At 41.7% G+C, this 19,133-nt stretch overlaps 1 protein-coding gene across 1 annotated transcript in view; it reads left to right on the forward strand.

The window, feature by feature from the left end:
- The first annotated feature begins 1,804 nt into the window (after positions 1–1,804).
- Positions 1,805–19,133, forward strand: part of asic1c (acid-sensing (proton-gated) ion channel 1c) — a 337,041-nt gene continuing 319,712 nt past the window's right edge. The window contains exon 1 of the mRNA XM_034182369.1: positions 1,805–2,596. Coding sequence (XP_034038260.1) covers positions 2,042–2,596 — 555 coding nt within the window. The 5' untranslated portion in view covers positions 1,805–2,041. The remainder of the gene's footprint in view (positions 2,597–19,133) is intronic.

A 19,133-nucleotide genomic window follows, 5' to 3' on the forward strand; every position in this document is an offset into this window, starting at 1 on the left:
TTATATCAAACTGTCTGTGCAAAATTTGGTGCTGTCATTTCACACATCTGCCCCATTACAAGTCATGCTCAAATGCAGTATAGTTTTCTATTTTCTTTTTCTTTTTTTTTCTTTTTTTGTTACATGCTAAAAGTCTTACAACCAAAATCACATTGAAAAATGGAAAAAAAAGAAAAAAAAAAAGAAAAACAAAGGAGCTTGGCATGATATTTGTGCAAGATTTGGTGCTTTTACCATATAACACACAACTGTAGTGATATTTTATTTTTAAAAGATACTGTTGAATTTATTTCAACAAATGTTTTTTCAAAGTGCATCTCTGATGTGATTATGAATATTTAACATTGCATTTCTCAGAGTTATAACGCTGGAATACTTTGCCTAAGTGAACGAGGTGCCTCTATAGTGTTGTGGCTAATGGTTGCTATGGTTTCTGTGCATGCTCTTTAGGACAGAATATTGATTTATTCCTCAAGAGCTGTGGCTGTATCCTTGGCAAATCACCTATTGTTATGATAATAAAACATCCCTTTGTAGCCAATGAGAGCTAGTTTAGCCCTACGACAAATTAAAGGGTTTCTCGCACTGCTGTTATTAACTTTTAACCCAAATAAAGGCACCAGCTCGAGTGCTGGTTGAGCCTGAATCTGGTCATGTGCATTGAAGCAGTGACCATTTGGTGGGACCATCTTTGAGATTAGTCCATCCTTTGGGCCGGAAATAGAAATCCTTTATATGTGCTATTAAAATCCAGGTGTTTATATACATTATTTGCCTGCACAAATGCTACAAATTTGGCAGTTCCGGTTACATATAAATACACAAGCCTCTGAAATAAATATGCAACATGTGGCATTCTGGAGCATGCATGTTAATGGCAGAAGTTGAAGAATCAGATTTGAGATGAATAATACAGCGAAGGTGTCGTCCAGATTGAGACACTTCCCCCAGTGAGCGCAGACACACAGGAAAAGCAGCCATTCAGCAGTGGGATGGATTCTGACTACTAAAGAGGAAGAGGCAGAGAGAGCAAGAGAGAGAGAGAGAGAGACAGCGCGCAAGAAGGGGGGAGCGGTGGGAGAGAGGAAGCAAAAAGACAGTGAAAGGCTCCTCCAGATGGAAGAATATAAATCTGTATGTTAACAGGACTAAAGCGTAAAGTCTGCAAGTGTTTTTTTTCCTGGCGGGGGGGAGGGTGGCCGTAAAGCATCAAGAGGTGGTCTTCATGATAAACAGGATTTGTGCAAATAGGAAAGTGGAAGCCGTCAACGCTGTGAGCGCGGGTTGTCAAGCACAGTGGTGGGGCTGATTGGAGGTCTCTGACCCCCCGATTTTCATCCTGGAAGAAAATACAAGACCAAAGAGACTTGGGAGACAACAGAAGGTGACGGCGAGGGACCAGTGAGCCATTTCTGTCTTTATTACTTCCATTCACAAAGCAATTGCATCCCATCGTCACAGCGATGTAGACGCATTCTCTCCGATTGGAGAAGGAAGGGTCCCATTGCTGGCTGAGGCATAGCGCCTCTCTCAAAACCGCCAGTCCTTTTCATCGCCCCCCCCCCCCCAACCACCATCGCTCGTCTCTGTTCCCACGCCTGCTTTTTTTCTTTTTGTTTTGTTTTGCCCCTCTGTTCTTGTGCCTTGTGTTCTTGTCCCTTTTCACACCACTCAGACATCAGGAGGCATTGCGATTTGGTAGAAGTGGGTGTTTCTGGAGCTGTCATTGTGTTTGGTGCCGCTACAAAGGACAGCTGAGCAGGGAGTGAGAGAGACAGCGACAGTGAGACAGTGACACGAAAAGACTACAGGAACTGCTGACAACCACCACAAGGTGAATTGTGATGAACAGAAAACTGTTACCGAGACTGAAAGGTAGCCATTTTCTTCTAATTATTTCCTGTTATTGAGGGAATTTTTTAAAAAAAAGAAGCAGTGTGACAAATCAACACTGCAGTTTGAATTCCGCTATTGCTGTTGCTAAGCAAAGTGTCTATCGTGAAGTTCTTGTGGAAATAGTGTTGAGTATCATTCTGCAGCCATGAAGGGAAGCTCAGAGGAAAGCATTGAAAGCACCAAACCTTCCAACCTGCAAGTTTTTGCAAACATATCCACTCTACATGGCATGAGTCACATATTTGCATACGGGCACATGACATTCCGGCGCGTCCTCTGGACTCTTTCCTTCCTCGGGTCTCTAGCCTTACTGATGCTGGTGTGCATGGATCGGGTGTCGTACTACCTGGAATATCCTCACGTTACCAAGCTTGACGAGGTGGCGGCAACAAACCTCACGTTCCCATCAGTTACTTTCTGTAACCTCAATGAGTTCCGCTTCTCCAAAATCACCAGAAATGACCTCTATCACGTGGGGGAGCTGCTGGCCCTCCTCAATAACAACTACCAAATAGCTAACCCACACTTGGCTGAGCCTGAGGTTCTGGCTGCCCTTAAGGATAAGGCAAACTTCCAGAACTTCAAGCCCAAGCTGTTCAACATGACTGATTTCTATAACCGCACAGGTCATGACATCAATGACATGCTTCTGCAGTGCACCTTCCGAGGAGAGGATTGCTACCCCATGAACTTCACCACAGTGAGTATATCCCTAACTTGAGCGCTATATTTTTTGCTATCTGTTCCTTGCCAGATTTGACAACCTGTTTCTATCTTTCTTTACTTTTATAATAAGACTTCAGCAGTTGTCTGAGTTCATAATTATTGTGCTTGTTAACTGAACAGAGATCGGTGTTAAATTCTCTGGCAGTTGATATTCACCATTTATGCTGAGGTTGTAAGCAGAGTGTGTGTGGCGTGTCAGGGATGAGATGTCACTCTGAGGTCAAGTAGGTAGTTTAACCTTCTACGTTATCATTTTTTTCTTTTGAGAGAAGGGGAGTTGAGTTTTTATAGTTCCTCTTTGGGTTTGTAACTGACTTGTCCTGTATTATATCTGCCCCTTGTTTGGTCACTGTATTATTTATTCATTCATGTGACTGTGGATTAAGTGTTGTTTATGGGTTATTGCTTGGTCTGCAGTAGCTGAAATGCAATATTATTGCACATTTGATTGCTGTTTTTAGAAATATGCGTAATGTCTTTCAGTGTGATCAGGTGATTAATTCTACAAACTATGTGGCTATTGCTAAAAAAAGAAATCCCACAATTTCATTCCCTGTATCCAGTGATTGAAGTTTACTTACCTATCAGTGGTTTCATTTGGTTGAGACTTGATTATTTTGAGTCACATTTTTTTCCACATTGTGACACACAGGGATGTTAACACATTTTTTTTCTTCAAATATCTTGATAGTTAAGGGTTATTATTGTTACTACACTGTTATAAACAGGGTGTGACTGAAGGGTCTTTATGATTCTAGTGTCTTGAGGGTGAAGATTGCTACACAGATGCACTTAAACATTACAATATGACACCTGTCCCACAAAAAAGTATGTCATTTGGTCGTAAAACACTTTAAATTTATATTGTATGGTTCGGACAATCACCAAGTGTGAATAATAAGAAAGTCGATTGTTATTTAACCATTGTTAATAAGAAATCTAATCGTGCCATGCATTATTTATTATGTATTTTTGGGGGGTGGGGGTATGCTTGGTGCAACCCAGTGCACAGATATGAGCAGACTCACAGTGTTAAATTGCTTATTAAACTTAAAAAAAAACAAAAAAAAATTCAGGTGATTCATCCACAATTCCATTAGACAAAATTCTAATAGCTCTGTGTGGCATTAGTTTATTTAACAAAGAATCCTTTTCATTTACATAAAAACAAACACATTGAAACATTTCTTGTTTCATTACCACTCAGAGTTGGTCACTTTCAATATATTGGTCCTTTTCTGTCACTGCTCCAAGATCAGTTGAACGTGGGCACTTATTAAGTATTTTATTGCCGTCTTTAACAAATGCAGATTTTGATATTTTCAAGATTGGGCCCCCAGGGCACTGGTCACCAATCGTGTTCTTGGAGAACACATATTATGCACATTCTCCTATTTCCTTGCTCTTTTCATAGTTAATTAGCTCAGTTAATATGTTTTCATCCAATAAACAGCTAGCAGGTACCAGATTTGACTAAGTGGGTGCAGAAAGATGGTAAAAAGATTGAAAATGTGCAGGGCAGGTAGTTGATTTCTAGGACAGTGTGACTTCTGCACTATTCACTTCCACTAAACTGTATGAAATAATCCAGAACATTGGGTTAATTTGGATGCGGTGGGAAGAAATATGTTTTCATAGTTGCCGCATTAGCCTGTTGTGGCGTTGCAATTAGTGTAACTTAATTGAGAGAGTGGCGACATGACGAGTTGAAAAAAAAAATGGTCACGTGACTCATGGTGCCATCTTGGGTTCAAAATAGTGTTTGCTGTTAATCTCTCTGAATGTAAATCCAGCTATTTTATTTATTTATTCGCTGAAAATGCTGGGTTGCTGTTTTTTTGGAGGCACATATAGACACAACAAGGGTTTGTACAGATCCCGTTCAGATCCGAACAGATGAAAAATTTAGGAAGGTAAAGTCAGCCGTGTGGGATGGAAGCCGGTATCATTGTCAAAGCTTTGAGAGTTAAATTTATTGTTCAGTCCCATGTACAGTAAAACTCACCTAAACGGTCATCTTATAAACCAGATATTCGCAGTCCCAAAGTTTTTGTATTGTTTTCCAGGTAATAAACTCCGTATGTAACGGATTTTGTACAATGGATTTTCGCTCACATCAGATAAAACATGACAATCGCAATGTGTTTCCATTAAAAACCCAGAGCAGTCTGGACGTGCACAGTAACAGAGGTACAAATTAAAGTTCAGCACTGACTCTCACCGATTCGAGGAAAGTGATGACTGGAGTCATTGCCGTGATTAAAAGTTCAACCGTTTTTTCCACATCAGACACAAAAGGCTGTGATTTAACACTTTTCTGCTTTCACTCCTTCATCTGCCATCATATTATAATAGTATTTGCAGTGCGCAGGCTGATTAAAAATGGATCAAAAAAGTCTGCATCACATTTACAGCACAAAGTCGGTAAAAGAGGAAAATGTACACCTTACCTTTGGTTTGGAGGTGATGATTGTAGAAAGAAGCTCGTTGAGGGTCAAATTAGTCCATAATAAATCCAGAGATGCAGAACTTTAAAACTGTCACGCACGTCATTGCATTACATGAAGTAACAGAGCTGCATAAATCAGTCTTTAAATTAATTAAATAAATCATCATAAATTGTAAATTTGATAACTTAACTATTTTTATATTTATTTTGATAGTACCTGTACCTGGATGTTTTGCTGTATGTGGTTAAATGATTTTAAAACATGTTGAAAACATTAAAGGTTCATTCAATAGTTCAGCGGAGTTGGAACCAAAATTGCACCATGTTCAATTAAGGCACATGAATTGCGACTAATTATGTCCACCAACTAAGTTGGGGGAGGTTATGTTTTCACGCCTGTCTGTTTGTGAACAGCCTGTAACCCACAGTTTTTCTTATATCATTATGAAGTTTTACAGAGGATTTGTATCCTGATAGGAAAGAACTGATTCAGTTTTCAAGGTCATAGGTCAAAGGCCAAAAGCAAGAAAAATGTTGGAAAATTAGAAAAATCCCTATCCTTTAACATAGAATTAATATTCAAAAATTCATAACTCTGTCAAAAAAGATTGAATTTCTTTCATATTTGAAAGTGTTATGTAGGATGATATCTATTACTGACGGACAAAGTTTGATCCAGATCTTATCTGGATTACAGATTTTGTGGTTATTTAAATTTAACATGGGAAACCCCATGTAATGTATATTTTCCATTGTATCTTAATCAAATGTGCCCCAATCACTCTCATATTTGAAAGTGACGTGTAGACTGGCACTCACTATCGCTTGACAAAGTTTTATGTGGATCTGATCTAGACTGTGGATTTTGTGGACATTTTAATTTAATATTGGAAAGCCCATTTGGTGTAGTTTGTTCTGCATCTGATCTTTCAGATGCAGAACAAACTTGATCTTTTGCTTTTTATTGTTAATAAAAAGGAAACACCTTTTTATTAACAAGAATACAAATCGGTACCGATTGCTCATTGATGGTCTTCAGAATTGTTCTGCGCTTTGTTTTTTGATGAAGAAAAGATCTTTTTCGTGTTGTTTTTTTTCAGGCAGTGCTCAGTTTCATGAGAAACCAATCCCTCATGGAGGCTATGCACTGCTTGCAGCAGCAAATGAAAGGATAGAACTGGTTAATGACTCTGGTTGTAGTTTGTACTCGAGTAGTTTGTGATTGATTGATTGATTGATTGATTGATTGATTGATTGATTGATTGATTGATTGATTGATTGATTGATTGATTGATAGTGGGGCTTTATTGAACATGTAACAAATTGTACGTAAGACAAGGATCTTAATAATTAATTTAAAAACTTAAAATTATAAAGAACAATGCACATACGGCCGAGGGTATTTTAACTTTGCATTATATTTTATTTTTTAGTAGAAAAATCTGGCGGTTTAACTGGTGGTTTCAGCTGGCAATGGATCACATTGATTTAATCTGAGTAGTTGTACTGATTATTTACTGGGTTTAAAGTCGTAGCACGCCATGCTGGATTTTGCTGTCAGTGGCCTGGAATGTGTTTGTCAGGATTTGGATGAGTGCCAGCATGCCATACCCATCTCGCTGAGTGTTTGGTGCTGTATCTGATAATAACCTCATACAACTAGCCGCACACACTGATGCTTGCTCAATAATAGAGCAACACTGTTCATAACCTGCTGGAGATGGGGAAAATAAAAACACATCCTAGCTTCTTTTTATTAGAAATACTCCTAAAGCACCAACATTATGTTTTCGACTTCATCAACAAAACCACTGCTTTCTAATATGCACTTATTTTGGTTTTTCTTAGAACTACTGGATTACAGTTCTCTTGCATTATAAATATATTTCAAGGAATACTACAGAATTTTTTTCAAGTATTCAAATGCTCTCACATGAGAGGAAGATTTACATGGCAAAGGGCTGTGAGAGTGATAAGCTTTGACCTTGAATAATTGATGAATTCCTGGGTTATGATGCAATTGGGAATCTAAGTCTTTAAAAAGGTTTTTGCATTGTAATGAATGGGTGAGCAAAAGGAGAATAGTAAGGTAAAGCACCTTTACCTTTGGCCATATCATGAATATTCACGTGAAGCCAGATTTTCTATGAAACTTGACACGGGAGGAGGTATTTTACTTGCCTAGTTGAAAGTGAATAATAATAATGGAGAATCCACACATCTCATCTGTTGCTCACTTGGGCAATTATTACACAGTTTCCAAACATAGAATGACATTTGACAGTTATTCATGGACAGGATATCGAGGTGTAGTCGGGGGAGGAGGGTTTCCAGTTTGGTGGGCTGAGAACTGCTTTTTGCAGATGATGTGGTCCTGTTGGCTTCACCGGCCTGGAGCATGCTGCCTCATCTGATTTGATCCTAATGCTGTTGTTATTGTGTTAGTGGGATTCAACCATTAAATTCTTGAAACCGTTTTACCAAAACATGAATAATATATCATCTTTCTTACCAGAGGGAATAACACACTGGATCAATGCTACAGCAATCTTTAAAAGACGCACTGTTGTGTGGGCCGCTGAAGAGGAGGTACTGCTGGCCCACCACCACCAGAGGGCGCCCTGCTTGGAGTGCGGGCTCCAAGCAGGAGAGGGCGCCAGACCCAGAAGAAGTGACAGCTGTCACTCATCCTCTGCACCAGCTGTCACTCGTTCATCATCACCACCATAAAAGCCGGACTGCAACTCCACCTCCCCGCCGAGAAATCGACTACCATTACCAAGGTAATTTCTCTGTGAACTTAAGACTGTATATCTGTCTAAACTCTTCTTTGCAGCCGTTTTCCTGTCGGTGAAACTCGTCTGTGGAGGTGGCGTTTGAGGTGTTCAGCGACGGCTTCGCAACACCTCCCACCCAGATAAGTGCTCAAACAGGAGCTGCATGAGTGTGTGCTTGGAGGTGGAGACGCTTCCTCCCCCGTTAACTGTGGATTTACTGAGTGTGCGGACTCACACTCACTCATCATATTTCTGCTTTCTGCCAGCAGTACCAGGGTCGACAGCCGAAGACAGAGGCCACCTGGGGACTCGGGACTTGGCGGCTCCGGTGTTCTTCAGACCGTTGGTGGTGGAAGCCGTGTGGGACGCAGCTTCTCTCTCGTCGGGGGTCTTCTATCCTCGAGCCTGCCCACACGTCACCTGGTGTTAAATTGACTGTGCAGATTACAGTACGCTTCGTTGTGTATTATCGCAACATTAAATTGTTACCTTTTTGGCTTATTCATTGTCCGTTCATTTGCGCCCCCTGTTGTGGGTCCGTGCTACGACACCTTCCCAACACGCACACTGCAGTCCCGGAAGCCCAACTTTGGCAAATCACACCATGTTACCTTCCTGTTGCTGCACATGCACATCAAGAAACTTAAAGATGAACCAGTTAAGGTGGAGACTGTGCAAAAATGGTTACACAACACACTGGCTGAATTGCAGGACGGCTTTGATATAATCAATATGGAAGTGTTTAGCACCCACAAATATGTGGACACTGATAGCTACTACAGTAAGTGGTGTACAATCTTATGGGTCCTCAAGACTGTCTGTCTGGGTTTTTCTTAATATGATTTTCTTTAACCAAGATATATAAATCAAGATCTTTTGTCCATGACTATTCAATCAGGCAATAACTATTAGTACTAGTATTGGACCATCCACATCAACCCCCCCCCCCCCCCCCCCCCCCCCCCCCCCCCAGCTAGCTCTTCTGTGTGAGATAGGGTGATATACATACGGGTTCTCGGGTCTCTGCAGCAGTTTAAAGGACATGTCGCACTGAAATCATAATGATTTAGATTTAGACTGTTAGTGACCATCTGATGATCCACCGGGAATACGTTGTGCACTTCCATCAATCAATCAATCAATTTTATAATCACAACAAACAGTTGCCCCAAGGCGCTTTATATTGTAAGGCAAGGCCATACAATAATTACGTAAAAACCCCAACGGTCAAAACGACCCCCTGTGAGCAAGCACTTGGCGACAGTGGGAAGGAAAAACTCCCTTTTAACAGGAAGAAACCTCCAGCAGAACCAGGCTCAGGGAGGGGCAGATTTCTGCTGGGACTGGTTGGGGCTGAGGGAGAGAACCAGGAAAAAGACATGCTGTGGAGGGGAGCAGAAATCAATCACTAATGATTAAATGCAGAGTGGTGCATACAGAGCAAAAAGAGAAAGAAACAGTGCATCATGGGAACCCCCCAGCAGTCTACGTCTATAGCAGCATAACTAAGGGATGGTTCAGGGTCACCTGATCCAGCCCTAACTATAAGCTTTAGCAAAAAGGAAAGTTTTAAGCCTAATCTTAAAAGTAGAGAGGGTGTCTGTCTCCCTGATCTGAATTGGGAGCTGGTTCCACAGGAGAGGAGTCTGAAAGCTGAAGGCTCTGCCTCCCATTCTACTCTTACAAACCCTAGGAACTACAAGTAAGCCTGCAGTCTGAGAGCGAAGCGCTCTATTGGGGTGATATGGTACTATGAGGTCCCTAAGATAAGATGGGACCTGATTATTCAAAACCTTATAAGTAAGAAGAAGAATTTTAAATTCTATTCTAGAATTAACAGGAAGCCAATGAAGAGAGGCCAATATGGGTGAGATATGCTCTCTCCTTCTAGTCCCTGTCAGTACTCTAGCTGCAGCATTTTGAATTAACTGAAGGCTTTTCAGGGAACTTTTAGGACAACCTGATAATAATGAATTACAATAGTCCAGCCTAGAGGAAATAAATGCATGAATTAGTTTTTCAGCATCACTCTGAGACAAGACCTTTCTAATTTTAGAGATATTGCGTAAATGCAAAAAAGCAGTCCTACATATTTGTTTAATATGCGCATTGAATGACATATCCTGATCAAAAATGACTCCAAGATTTCTCACAGTATTACTAGAGGTCAGGGTAATGCCATCCAGAGTAAGGATCTGATTAGACACCATGTTTCTAAGATTTGTGGGGCCAAGTACAATAACTTCAGTTTTATCTGAGTTTAAAAGCAGGAAATTAGAGGTCATCCATGTCTTTATGTCTGTAAGACAATCCTGCAGTTTAGCTAATTGGTGTGTGTCCTCTGGCTTCATGGATAGATAAAGCTGGGTATCATCTGCGTAACAATGAAAATGTAAGCAATGCTGTCTAATAATACTGCCTAAGGGAAGCATGTATAAAGTGAACCTTGTGGAACTCCATAATTAACCTTAGTCTGTGAAGAAGATTCCCCATTTACATGAACAAATTGTAATCTATTAGATAAATATGATTCAAACCACCACAGCGCAGTGCCTTTAATATCTGTGGCATGCTCTAATCTCTGTAATAAAATTTTATGGTCAACAGTATCAAAAGCAGCACTGAGGTCTAACAGAACAAGCACAGAGATGAGTCCACTGTCTGAGGCCATAAGAAGATCATTTGTAACCTTCACTAATGCTGTTTCTGTACTAAGATGAATTCTAAAACCTGACTGAAACTCTTCAAATAGACCATTCCTCTGCAGATGATCAGTTAGCTGTTTTACAACTACCCTTTCAAGAATTTTTGAGAGAAAAGGAAGGTTGGAGATTGGCCTATAATTAGCTAGGATAGCTGGGTCAAGTTTGTTTGCAGCAAACATCTACGGAAAAACAAAGTACTCATGAGTACTCGAGTGTTTCTGACAGGTGACGTCGGTGTTAGAAGTGTCCCAGCGTGCGCTTCAATGGAATGTATCTGCTACCGTTAAAAACGGAGGCACAGATTAATTCCAGTTTACACAAGCTAGCTAGCCACAGAACAGTCCACTTGTCCTCTCTCGGCTCCACAGACAGAGATCATTTTCTAGTTCCACTCAGCCAGAGAATAATGTTCAGATCCACTTGCTCTCAGGTTCAGATCACGCGTGCATAATGGCCGATTGCAGCTCTGCCTTGTGGTACATTAGAGTGTTCATTATATCTTGAAAATATAATCTTCTGAGTTTTTCCAGTAGGAGACATACATCTGCATGTCCAGGCATGTCCATGATCACAGCTTCAGTAAACCAGCATCCTGTGACACAAACAGCAGCATCACGACACTTTAAGTTCCAAAATCAGACAGACTCTGAAACAGTTAAGAGTTTCAGGGTGAAGTGTGTCATCTTCTCTGTAAATCCGAGCCACTGCTTTCAAAGAAAAGCTTCATTATCGGACATAACCGCTTTCGTTTTGCTCTGTCTGCCCCTGTCTGGGATGTTACTGTTTTGCTCTTAACTATGTCACACACAGAGAATTGCCAAGTGAGACGTTTTCTGGAAATGCACCTGTTACCTTGCTTCTGGAGAGGAATAAAAAACATCAGAAACCACTAACTATGAGCTAATGTGTGCAGGGAGACTTACAATCATGAGGATTCTGATGTTGTGTTGCTAACCGGGGCGTTAAAAAGCATGCGACATGTGCTTTAATGCCTACAAAGCAGCAGGGCTAGATGGCATGTCCCCTCATGTTCTGTAGTCCTGTGCTGCACAGTGGCCATTGTTGCATTCAGACATCTTTAACATCTTGATGGCTCAGGCTGTCGTTCTGGACCGTTGTAACCACTCAGTTATTGTACTGGTTAACAAAAAGCCACATGCAACCTGCATGAATGACTTCTTTCCACTGGTGCTCAGTTCACATCAGCCACCCTGAAGTGCCTGAAGAAGCCTGCATTTACAAGCTCCATTGAGCCCCTTCAGTTTGTTTACCAGGCAAACAAATCTGTGGATGATTCTGAGGTCCTCGGTCTCCACTCAGCCCTTGAACATCGGCATCTGCATGCTCTTTCTGGATTACAGTTTTACTTTCCATATCATTCACCTTACTAAGCCTTGGAGGTGCCCACTAACAACTGAAATTGGATTCTGTAATTTTTGAGAATGGCTTCGGGTTAACCACCAGTTGACGATTACAATGGCAGGGATCGCAAGTATCAGCGTTGGACCCCCGCATTAGTACTCAGCTCTTCTGGACTGCCTGTCCACCTACAAACTTGGCAACATTTGACTATTTACAGATGGTACAGCCATCTTAAGATTTATTAATGGAATTGTATTTCAGGCGGTTGATGGAAGAAATACTCTCGTACGGGCAGGCAAACGGTCTTTTCCTCAACACTTACAAGATAAAGAAGCTAATTATATGAGGTCTGTTAGAAAAGTATCCAACCTTTTTATTTTTTTCAAAAACCATATGGATTTGAATCACGTGTGATTGCATCAGCCAAGCTTGAACCTTCATGCGCATGCGTGAGTTTTTTCACGCCTGTCGGTTGCATCATTCACCTGTGAGCAGGCTTTGTGTGAGCAGTGGTCCACCCCTCTCGTTGGATTTTTATTGCGAATAAATGTCTGAATGATTTGGAGCTTTGCTGCATCAATTTTTTCCAGAAACTGTGAGAGATCTCCAGGTGGTAACCATTCGGAAAATTCAAATTTTATGGGGATTACACAGATTAAGGAGTGCTCCAGCCGGTTTAAAGACCGCCCACAGCTGCTGAGAGCGTGCTGCGCTCTGAGCGCCCATCGACAGGCTGAAACAACCAGATCATTTCCAACGTGAAGGCTTTGTTGATCCGGGACGTCGTCTGACTTACACAAAAATGGCAGGAGACGTGGACATCAGTACTTTTTCGGCACATTCCACTGTTACAGGAGTTTTTTTCATGGAAAGAAAAGCGGACGGATGCGCCAACGTGCCGCTCATGGCGCGGCACAAAACCACCTCCGTGTTGGTCTCACAGGACGACATTGAGATGGCTTTCAGACGGCTGTCAGTGGGTTTTCAGTCGTGTGACTAATGTTGTGTGGGCCGCCAGAAGAGGAGGTACTGCTGGCCCACCACCAGAGGGCACCCTGCCTGAAGTGCGGGCTTCAGGCACGAGAGGGCGCTGCCACCACGGACACAGCCTGGGGTGACAGCTGTCACTCATTATCTCATGACAGCTGTCATCCATCTACACTTCATCATTCCACTCCATAAAAACCGGACGTCATCTCCACCTCGTTGCCGAGATATCATCTACCTGTGAAGGTAATATTCTCAGCCTTAACTGTGTCTTAGTCTGAACTCTTTTTGCAGCCGCTTTCCTGTGGTGTTCCCTATCTGAGAGATTGGCGTTTGGTGTGATCAGCGACGGCTTCGCTTCACACCCCAACCAGATAAGTGGTTAGACAGGAGCTGCACGAGTGTGTGTTAGAGGTGGAGGTGGAATTCCCACCATTGTTGTTACTGGGTGTGCACGCACCCACATATGACTGTTTTTGCTCCTCGCCAGCAGTACCAGATCCGACACTCGGAGACGGTGGCCACCTGGGGACTTGGAACTTGGCGGCTCCAGTATTCTCCAGGTTCGGTGGCAGAGGAAATCGTGTGGTTCCGGTTCTTCTCAGGACAGACGTCTTCTATCCTCGAGCCTGCCCACACGTCACCTTTGTGGATTGACTGTTTGCTCAAATTCTGTAATCCTCTGTGTTTTTGTTGTGCTCTTTCACAACAGTAAAGTGTTCATATTCGACTCTTTCATTGTCCGATCATTTGCGCCCCCTGTTGTGGGTCCGTGTCACTACACTTTCCCAACAACTAACTGAGAAATTGTGGATGAGCCTGGACATGCCAGAACATGTCCTGTGAGGCTTCATCATGGCGTTGCTTTGCGCCATGCGGCTCCACCGCGACGCGCGGAATTCCTCCGCTCGTCTTTCCATGACAAAAACTCCTGTAACAGTGGAATGTGCCGTTCATTTCCAAACTGGACACTGTGTTTTATCCGGGACGTCCTCTGACTAGCACAGGAATTGCGGAAGACGTGGACATGAGCACTTTTTCGGCACATTGACAGACGTGCGGAGGAATTCCGCTCGTCACGGTGGAGCCGCATGGCACAAAGCAACGCCGTGATGAAGCCTCACAGGACATGTTCTGGCATGTCCAGGCTCATCCACAATTTCTCGGTTAGTCACACGACTGAAAACCCACCAACAGCCATCTGAAAGCCATCTCAAAGCCGTCCTGTGAGACCAACACGGAGGTGGTTTTGTGCCTCGCCATGAGTGGCACGGTGGCGCATCCGTCCGCTTTTCTTTCCATGAAAAAAACTCCTGTAACAGTGGAATGTGCCGAAAAAGTACTGATGTCCACGTCTCCTGCCATTTTTGTGTAAGTCAGACGACGTCCCAGATCAACAAAGCCTTCACGTTGGAAATGATCTGGTTGTTTCAGCCTGTCGATCGGCGCTCGGAGTGCGGCCGCTCTCAGCAGCTGTGGGCGGTCTTTAAACCAGCTGGAGCACTCCTTAATCTGTGTAATCCCCAAAAAATCGTCCCTCAAAGCCATTTGAATTTTCTGAATGGTTACCACCTGGAGGTCTCTCACAGTTTCTGGAAAAAATTGATGCAGCAAAGCTCCAAATCGTTCAGACATTTATTTGCAATAAAAATCAGATGAGAGGGGTGGACCACTGCTTACACAAAGCCTGCTCACAGGCGAATGACGCAACCGACAGGCGTGAAAAAACTCACGCATGCGCACGAAGGTTCAAGCTTGTCTGATGCAATCACACGTGATTCAAATCCATATGGTTTTTGAAAAAAATAAAAAGGTCGGATACTTTTCTAACAGACCTCGTATACTTCAGGAAGAATCCCCGAAGGTGCAGAGGTGGAACAGGTTGACAGCTTTAGGGGCCTGCAGATCACCGACAACTTCAGGTGGTTAGAAAGCACCTTGGCCACTGTCAGGAAGACACTGTAGTAGCTCTTAATCAGGTTACTGAAGAAAGACAGCCTGAGACTTCAAGACCTCAGCTTCTTACTCGGGCTTGTTTAACGCTGTTACTTTTGATAATTTCCAACATGACCTTCACACTAACAACATAGCAACCCTGGAAGTAGGGTTGGCATGAAAACTAATTTTGTTGGATGATATATTGTTACAGAAACAATTGCAAAGTCATTTTAAGCTTATGCAATTACAACCTTTCAAAGAGAAGAAGACATAAGTCCAATATATGTCATCAGGCCCATTGGTCAAAGCTGGTACCTGTTTACAGCTTGGGGGACTGAAACTATGCATATAAAGTCAATTGACCACAAGTTGAACCCATGTGTATATATTGGTAGCTCCAACTCCTTATCCCACTGAGCAATCTACTCTAAGAAGAACAGTGAACTATTAATCATTAACAATATTCAGACATTGTAAATCGCTTTGGATAAAAGTGTTAAATGAGTGGATGTAATGGAAATTGAATGTTAAAAAAAAAGAAATTGATGTATCCAAAATAAATAAGAGTAATCTGAGATTTCTGACGTCCGCCGATCCAGATCACCTCCAGAATTCAGTGGTCTTCCAGACCCTAATATCTATGTGGTGCAAATGTGGTGAGAATCTGTGCAGTAGTTTATTACGTAATCCTTCAAAGCCCAAAGTGAAATCTTGATCAAGAATCCGGATCTGGATCACCTCCACATTTCAGTGAAGTCTTCCATGCTCTAATATCTATCTGTCTTGCAAATTTGGTGAGAATTTGTGCAGTAGTTTACTATGTAATCCTTCAAAGCCTATATAAAGTGAAATCTAATCCAATTACATTTTTTCTGCAAATCTGATTGGTTAATCGTGTGGGATTTCAGACCATAAAATATCATGTGGACGGTGGCAAAAATATTAAAACCGTTTCACATTTGATGTGTTACTCTACCCCCTGACCATGTTGCTGTGCAGGTGTCAACAATGACGCTGTCATCTGATACCAACAGAAACTAATGCAGCGACGACGATCCCGACATGCGTGGATTTAATGGATGTAACTTGATTGATTGATAGATTTACTGTGGATTTAACGCAATGCAGCTGACGAGATGGAGAAATCTGTGGGTCTGCTCACAGACTTTTCAGGTTGGCAAGCTTTGACGAGTCGACCACACCCTTTAACAACAATTCGCCGACTGAATTACTTACAGAAAAATTAACTGTGTAAACGATTGAATTGGATTACAGTGGGAGAAACCCCATTGTGTCTCATGATTTGTGGATGTTCATGCTGGATTACGGTCGCAAATATCCACTAAGGTGTCGCCGGTAAATCTCAATTTGCGTAAAATCCAGCCGTAAAATCCAGCATGAACGTCCGCAAATCATCAGACGCAACAGGGTTATTCCCTAAATCTTGATCCAGAATCTGGATCCAGTGTCGCAGACCAAACGGTCCACCCCTTAAATCGGTCCGCCTTTTGCATCTGTGCATGCGTCATTTTGGACCACAGCAGCACGTCCGAGACGGAGTCTCTTCAACCAAAGCAATCAAATGGATTAATGGGATTATTAACCATCAGATGATGAAGGTAAAACCTCTCAAATCAATCGTAAAGTCAGTTTTAAGCAAAAATGAGGCAAAATTCTGTGACGATTTGAAATGTCCGACGCGCAGTGAACGCATGAGCTAGCAGCTCATTTAGCCACGGCGCTCTGATCGCTTCATGATGAAATAATTAACTTATGTGGAAACGATTGTTGTACAAAAGCTTCAGATATCTGTCGCTGAGACAGAGGATGACTGGAGTGCAGTTTGAAGCAGAAACAAGGTGTTAATCCATGAACCGCGTCATCAGGGGGACCGATTTTTAGGGGGACTGTTTGGTCTGCAACACCGGATAACCTCCTAAATTTAATGGAGTCTTCTATGTCCTAATATCTATCTGTGGTGCAAGCTTATTCTGTAAAACACGCTTGTTGTCAATTATGCAGTCATGAAAAACATTTAGTAGCCTCAAGTAACATGTTATATTCACTTCACCTGGTTTGCTGTTGTTTTGTGTGTGTGTGTGTGTGTGTGTGTGTGTGTGTGTGTGTATATATATATATGGTGGAGCTGCCGGTGGTGAACTCTGACACAGAAACAACAAAGAGAATAGCAAAACATATCTCAGCATATACTATTTTCTATTTATTCAGCTTAATGCTGTGCACACGTCTTGTTAGTGGAAGTGAAAACCCGGCTGCTTAGACATCATGCAGACAAAGTGCTGGTGACACTATTATGTAAACAAAAGCTTGCATAAACACAATAGGCAATATCAAGCATGGCAAAAACATCGAGGTCATCATATAAAATAAAATAATTATTGTGACAGACCAACCTGTCAGGTCCCACAAGAAGCCACAATCCCACTAAGCTTCCAGCTTCACCCACTTCAGTAGTTTGTGCAAATCAAATTTGTTTGGGCAAATCTTAGTGTGACTGCTCCCTTCGATGGCAACTTCAGCAATTTTTTTTTTCAATGGATGCAGTTTTATCATCCAAACACACACAGCTGACTCATGAATGCTCTGACAGCTGCTCCGTCCAATGAGGTAATGGACAAGGACAATTTTATAAGAAAGTGATTGAGCTCATCATTCAGACCACTTTTGATTAATGTGGAATTTGCGGCATAAATATAGTAATTTAGAACAAGATCAGACCTTAATTGACTTAATGTTTTCTGTGGGATGTTGCTTTACCGAAGTGTTTGATACTTGACCTGTCTTGATTACCTTTATTAATGTGTATTTATTGGCCTCCTCGGGCTCTGAAAGTGCGCAAGAGAAGACTCTGACTACCTCAGCATGTAAATTGAACCTCTGTCAGTGATAGTCTGGAGCTACTGAACAAGAGGTTGATTATCATAATGTGATGATGTGGATATAAGGCGCCACTCGACTCTTGACAGGTCATGACAGGTCCCTCGGGCTACATTCCTGTCTTTTTTCTCACAAAATCTTTAAATCTGTATTCATCTCCACCTTGTACTGAAGTTCAGTTCGAAATATGTGAATTGTCTTTGATCTTACTGACATGACAGCAGGTGCCAAGGGGTGAAAGATGACTGCAGCTGAGACAAGGCTGACTGACACAGTGGATTTACACGTTGAACTGTAGTTTTAGCTTTAAGCGAGACGTTCTCGTGTGTTTTCTGGAGGTTCAGTTCTTCTCAAGCTGATCAGTGCTACAGATAAACCATTATATGCCAGCAGCAAAATAACAACAGCGCTGAAAAGTAAACCTGGAATTAAAGGACTGAGAGAACATCTGAAAGGTTTTTTTTTCCCCTGATTTAATATTGTAAAATGTTTGACTTGTCAATCAAAGACATTTAAACAGGAGAGCACATTAAGTGTCAGCACTCAGCAACCACACTCCATAGTCTTGATGTTCTAAATGGTAAGAATAATCTGAAAATTTTGAGATTGTGTGATGTTGTCTAATCACTGCTACACACACAGCCAATGATGAATTGTGTAATTTTTCTGATCAGGTATTCATGATAAGGTTTCATGAGGTAAAAAAAATCCCAGTTTCCACCAATTTAAGCAGTCCAGTTATGATGCATAAAATATAAAAATATGAAATTTTAACTCTGTGATCTTTGAAACTCTTTGACCTTTTGACCAATCCATCGAGAGCCTTCTTGGTGCAGTTATCTCACTCTGGCTCTTGTTGGAGTTCTGAAATAAATTGATTTTGAACACCATTTTTCATGAGTCATGACATGGTCCCCCCCCCCCCACACACACACACCAAAGTGCTGTCCAAAGGTTTGTGACCCCGTGGGCTTGAACAATTTTTACATCACATATTAAAAAACAAAAAACAGGTTTTCTTCTATTTATAAAATTATGAACTTTACACTCACAGTGAAATGGACTTCATTTATATAGGGCTTTTCCATGAGCATCAGATGCTCAAAGTGCTTTACAATAATGCCTCACATTCACCCTGATGTGAGGGTGCTGCCATACAAGGTACTCAGTACACACCGGGATCAACTAGGGGATTAAGGCCAATTTGAACAAAAGATCCTCTGGTCTCAAGTCCATCACTTAACCACTACACCATCACCTCCCCTCACAGTGAAAGAAAATGTCTACAATATGAATAAAAAAATAATAAATAAAAAAATGATCAAAACAAAAACAACAGTGTGCATAAATATGTGAGCTCATTAGTATAACATATACAGTGGGGTAAAAAAGTAT

Source organism: Thalassophryne amazonica, chromosome 12 (genome assembly GCF_902500255.1).
Source record: "Thalassophryne amazonica chromosome 12, fThaAma1.1, whole genome shotgun sequence".
Classification (NCBI taxonomy): Eukaryota; Metazoa; Chordata; class Actinopteri; order Batrachoidiformes; family Batrachoididae; genus Thalassophryne; species Thalassophryne amazonica.